Source organism: Coloeus monedula, assembly GCF_965178545.1.
Source record: "Coloeus monedula genome assembly, chromosome: 6".
Classification (NCBI taxonomy): Eukaryota; Metazoa; Chordata; class Aves; order Passeriformes; family Corvidae; genus Coloeus; species Coloeus monedula.
This window is the reverse complement of record NC_138786.1, coordinates 16,178,281-16,182,829: the sequence shown is the minus strand read 5'-3', so window position 1 is coordinate 16,182,829 and position 4,549 is coordinate 16,178,281. Positions and strand designations below refer to the sequence as shown.

The window sequence follows — 4,549 nt, the reverse complement described above, 5'->3', positions numbered from 1 at the left end:
TACAGTTGCAAGAAAGTAACCCCCTTATTTTTTCCATAGAAATGAATTCTTGAGTTTTATTTTTGATTCCGTAAACCTAGAATAAAATAATTTGAACAATCCTTGTATTTTGTCAACATTTCCATCTAGAGTAAGGGACAGATCAGTTTGCAAAGGTCTTGGAGCCACACTGGAGCAACTGGGGGCCATGGGACCCCTGGAGCTATCGGGTTCCCCCCAATTCCCCCCCCTGCAGGAGTGGCTGTCATGGCAGGCACCAGCCCCAGACCCTCAGCTGTTGTCAGGCAGCATTCCTGCTTGGATTCACTGAAACTGAAGGGATTAGGAGCCAGTGGCTTTGCTCTGGTTTGGCCTTTTATTTCACCACCCTGAAATTGTACCAAGAAAAAATGGGGGGTAAAACACATCTGCTTTTGAGCATTGTTTTGCTGCATTAAATGCACCTCCAGCATTCTCAGGTTAGAGGGGGCACGGAGGCCAAAGGCTTTCATGTGCTGTGGCCAGAGGTTTGCTACATCCACAGCTCAGTCATGTGCAACCCTGCCTCTGCACGAGCTGCCAGCAACGAGCAAGGAGGATGCAAAGCCCCGACGCACCAGGCTGCAGTGCCAGAGCCTCCCTGCTGCTTCCAGAAACTGGGCCAACCCTCCTTCCAGGTTTTTTCCCCCTTCCTGTACTAAGTCTCTCTTGCTCTTACTACAGGCTTATGCAATTGCATACTTTCCAACTTCCTCTAGTGCAAAGTCTCCTGCAAGAATTGCGCTGATATTGGGAAGGGGAAATTACCTACTGGAAATGACCGAGTTTGGAGCAAGTATTTTGCCTGCTACACTCACAGTCCTGACTGTGGGAGTCGAGTCGTGTGCTGCAGCATTGCTCTTGAGGAAGCCCAGGTCAGTTAGTGAGAATTAAGCCTCACAAAAGAAAACTTCAGTACTTTCATCCAAAAAAATCAGCAGATTTTTTTCTCCACGCTTCTTGGTCCGGGTGCTATAGGAAAAGAGCCTGCCTCCTTTTCTTCAGTTATCCTGGAGAAATTTAACTCTGGCTAGAGACTGCAGAGGTGAAGGAAGAGAGGAGAGCGAGTTCAGCTTGCTTTGCTACAAAGCTGAGGAATCCATGGAGCGTTGGCGCTCTTATTTCGAAACCAAGAATCCAGTTTTGTGCCTTAGCACACCACTAAGCTATGGGGGCTGGGGGAGGACGCAGGGCATTCGCAAAGGGCAGCATTTTCCTGTGGCAGGGAGCTCCTGCGCCTTCTGCAGCTGCCGTTACTCAATTTTATGGGAAAGAGCTTCTAGAGGAGCACTTAAGCAAGCTGTGGTAGGCTTTTCTATCTCCACCACTGACCAGAACTGAACCTCAACACCTTTTCTCTCCCTGGTCGGGAGACGAGGGCAAACACAAACAGGTTATCTGGGCTTTCTCCACCTCCCACTGCCCAGTCTAGGGCACCAAAAAGCCAAGCCTTACCCACTCTTTTTAAGCCACTTCACCACTGCCATGTCCACAGATATGCCTCAACAAAAGTTACTGCAGCCCAGAGTACAGTAATAAAAAGTGAACATTTCAAGTAATTTATTTGGAATGGACACATTAATGCAAAAGCAATATTAAGACCAGTAACTGCTGAAAGACATTCAACAAAATAAATACAAATATAGATACTACAAATAATTTAAACTGTGTTTAACACCACCAGTCAGTGTTGAATCTTCCTTGCATCTCATAAATAGAAGATAATAGTTCACAAAGCTGTGCCACTCAGAACACGTGGACGCTTTGCTAGAAGTCCTGTACGAAAGTCTTTGGTTTTTCTTTATGCATCTCAGGCAAAGCTCAGGGCTCTTTGCTCAGCAGCCACAACGGGCTTGGAGAAAACCAAGCTGCTTCCAGCTCTCTTCTTTGCTTTCCTTCATTGGTACCCTGTCCCATTTCAGTCCAAGACACTCGATCTGGTTTATCATCCAGTGGTATGCTCTAAAAGTACCAAGAGAAAGTGGGTTAGTTAAACAAGCAGGACAGAGAGGCACAGAAAAAAAATGGGGGGCTTTAAAGGGAGAGTAAGCATGAAGCATTTATTTTCACAGATTGTTTTTTAGCAGATTCTGTGAGGAAAGCACTGCCAAGTGCCATTTCTTATTCCCCACCACCCCCACGCCGTCCTCTCAGCACACTGCAGAAGTCCGGCTGCCAGCAGAAATTCCGCGCGATGCATGGGAAAAGGGGCCAAACCCGCTGCGATGGCTCGGGCCAAGGCAGCGCTCCCCGAAAGCCCCGCGCTGGCGCGGCCGGGCAGCACGGCCCGGCTTCGGGGCGCGGCCGGGGGTCCCTCCGGCCAGAACGGGGCCCGTCCGGCTGCCCGAAGCGGGCGCAGGGGAGTAAAATAATTTAAAAAGATCGAAGGAAAAGCCCACGAAGAGGCGCGGCAGCAGCGCCGAGGGGCCGGGCGGGCTCACCTGGGGCCGGGCCGGCCGGGCGGGCGGCGGCGCTCAGGGCGCCCGGGCCAGCCGCCGCTCCTGGGTGCCCGCCGCCTGCTCCATCTCCTGGCGGCTCTTGAAGTCCTGGATGGCCCGCTTGTTCTGGAAGTCGATGAGGGCCATGGTGATGGAGGCGTTCCAGCAGCTCTGGTCCGGACACCGAAAGTCAATCTCCTTGCGGTCTTTGGTGACGATGGTGAAGTAGATGTACTTGCCCGTGCGCTCCACGCAGTCCACCTTGAGGATGGAGCCGAAGCCCAGCTCCTTGCCCTTGGCCCGCTTGTGCCCGTCGGGGAAGAGACTGAGGCTGTCCTTGGTCAGCACCACCAGCTTCTTCTTCCACAGCTGGAAAAGGCTGTCGCTCCGCTTCTCCAGCTCGCCCTCGCGGATCACCTCGGCTTGCATCTTCATCCTCGCTTCCCGGCGGTGGCTCCGGCTGTTGCTCCGACTGCTGCTCGAGCGGCGATGACCGAGCCCAGGCGCGATGGGAACAATTTATTGCAATGAATCAGCGCCGGGCGCCTTCCGGTGCCTCCCCCGGGGAGCCCGGCCCGCCGCCCCCTCCCGCCCCGCCTCCCGCCCGCCCCCCGGCCCGCGCTCCCCGCCCGCTGCCGCCCGTGCCCGCGGGGCTGCGGGGATGGGGCCGGCGGCGGGGGTCCCCCGGGAAACGTGCGGAGGGTTCTGGGGGCTGCCCCGGGTGGGCCGGGTGTGGGGAGGGGGTGCCTCCCCCAGGGATTGCCTCCTGGAGGGCCCCGTCTCCGCTGCTGCCGTGCGCAGGGGCACAGCGGCCACCGCATGGGGGGACCCCAATCCTGTCTGTCCACTCCCCTCCCCACCCATGTTTTCTCTGCTTGTCAGGGATACCCCTCGCCCACGGTGAGCATGGGGCCACTGTGATCTGAGACAGCCCTCATCTTGCCCCTCTGAGCACTCCCTGCCACTTCTCAGATCCCCACTGGGGTACACGATGCTCCCAAAACCCTGTTCCTAGGGGGCTGGATCTGGGCATCTTCACAGCATTGGATCTGCCCTGGCATCATCTCCACCTGGGGCAGAGGGGTCCAAGCCTTGCCTGTGGTGGGTTTCTGCCATCTCCCATGGGCATCCGGTCTGAGTCCAGCCCCTGGTCACCCCAAGAGACTCAGCCAGGGTCTGACCAAGCCCACCAGCTTCGAGGCCCTGCCTCCTGCCAGCTCTGCACCATCACCATCAGCCCTTCCTTCGTCCTTTCCTCAGGGCAACCCACCTCTCCAGTTTTGCATTAACACTGTTCCCCCTTATTTTTATCCCCTTCAATCACTGGATTTATCCCATTTTCTTTCCCCTAGCCCACTCCCTCCTCCAGGGAAGGCACCACAGTTATAGCCTGGCCACTGACTGGCGCCATGGGGAAGTCAGTAAAGGCTGTGGCAGCTGGAGGTGATATTTAAGAGGCACGTGTGAGCCTGCAGACCCTTCCTCTTGGACACCTTTCATTTTGTCATTCCTTCATGACAGTTGACACAAGGCTGATCCAGCTTCCCAGCCATTGCTGTGCTTAATGCACTTGTTCACGCTGTCTCTCCAGCAGTATTTGCTCAGGTATGTACCATGTGCAGCATCACCCTTTGGACTTTGAGCCCTGTTCTCCTCCATCGCCTTCCCTGAATGACCGGCACCTCTATAGGTGTTTGCAAGCCCAACCCCAGAGGTGAGCTTACAAAGCAAGGCCTGGCCCCTTTGAAGAGGTTGGCAGCGTTCCCAGGGATGTCGGCAGGGTCAGAAGCCCATTTCCTGGGAACAAATCAGAGCTAGAGCCAAACCCATTTCCGCTGCGAATCACTCATCCGCTGGAGTATGGGGCCACGCTTTGATAATTCACGGCAGCGTGCACATCTGTGGGGAGGGTCAGAAAATAGGTGGGGGCTGTGTGGTGCTCCCGGGGTTGATGAATGAGGCAGGAATGGTTTGGCTGAGCTTTTCAGGGAGGGATGGGCTGGGAATTGCTCTGGGAAGACCATGGTGGCCGTCACTGCTTGTGGGGTAGGGGAGAGGCTGCAGAACATATGTGGAGCTGTGCCCTGGCATGT

General features: G+C 55.3%; 1 protein-coding gene across 1 annotated transcript; it reads right to left on the bottom strand.

The window, feature by feature from the left end:
• Nucleotides 1-1,900: 1,900 nt before the first annotated feature.
• Nucleotides 1,901-2,901, bottom strand: PHLDA2 (pleckstrin homology like domain family A member 2). The gene is made up of 2 exons (XM_082284278.1): nt 2,460-2,901; nt 1,901-1,980 (listed from the first exon to the last, which is right to left on the bottom strand). The coding sequence occupies exon 1, from the start codon at nt 2,889-2,891 to the stop codon at nt 2,493-2,495; it is 399 nt and encodes a 132-aa protein (XP_082140404.1). The 5' UTR covers nt 2,892-2,901; the 3' UTR covers nt 1,901-1,980; nt 2,460-2,492.
• Between the last annotated feature and the right edge of the window lie 1,648 nt (nt 2,902-4,549).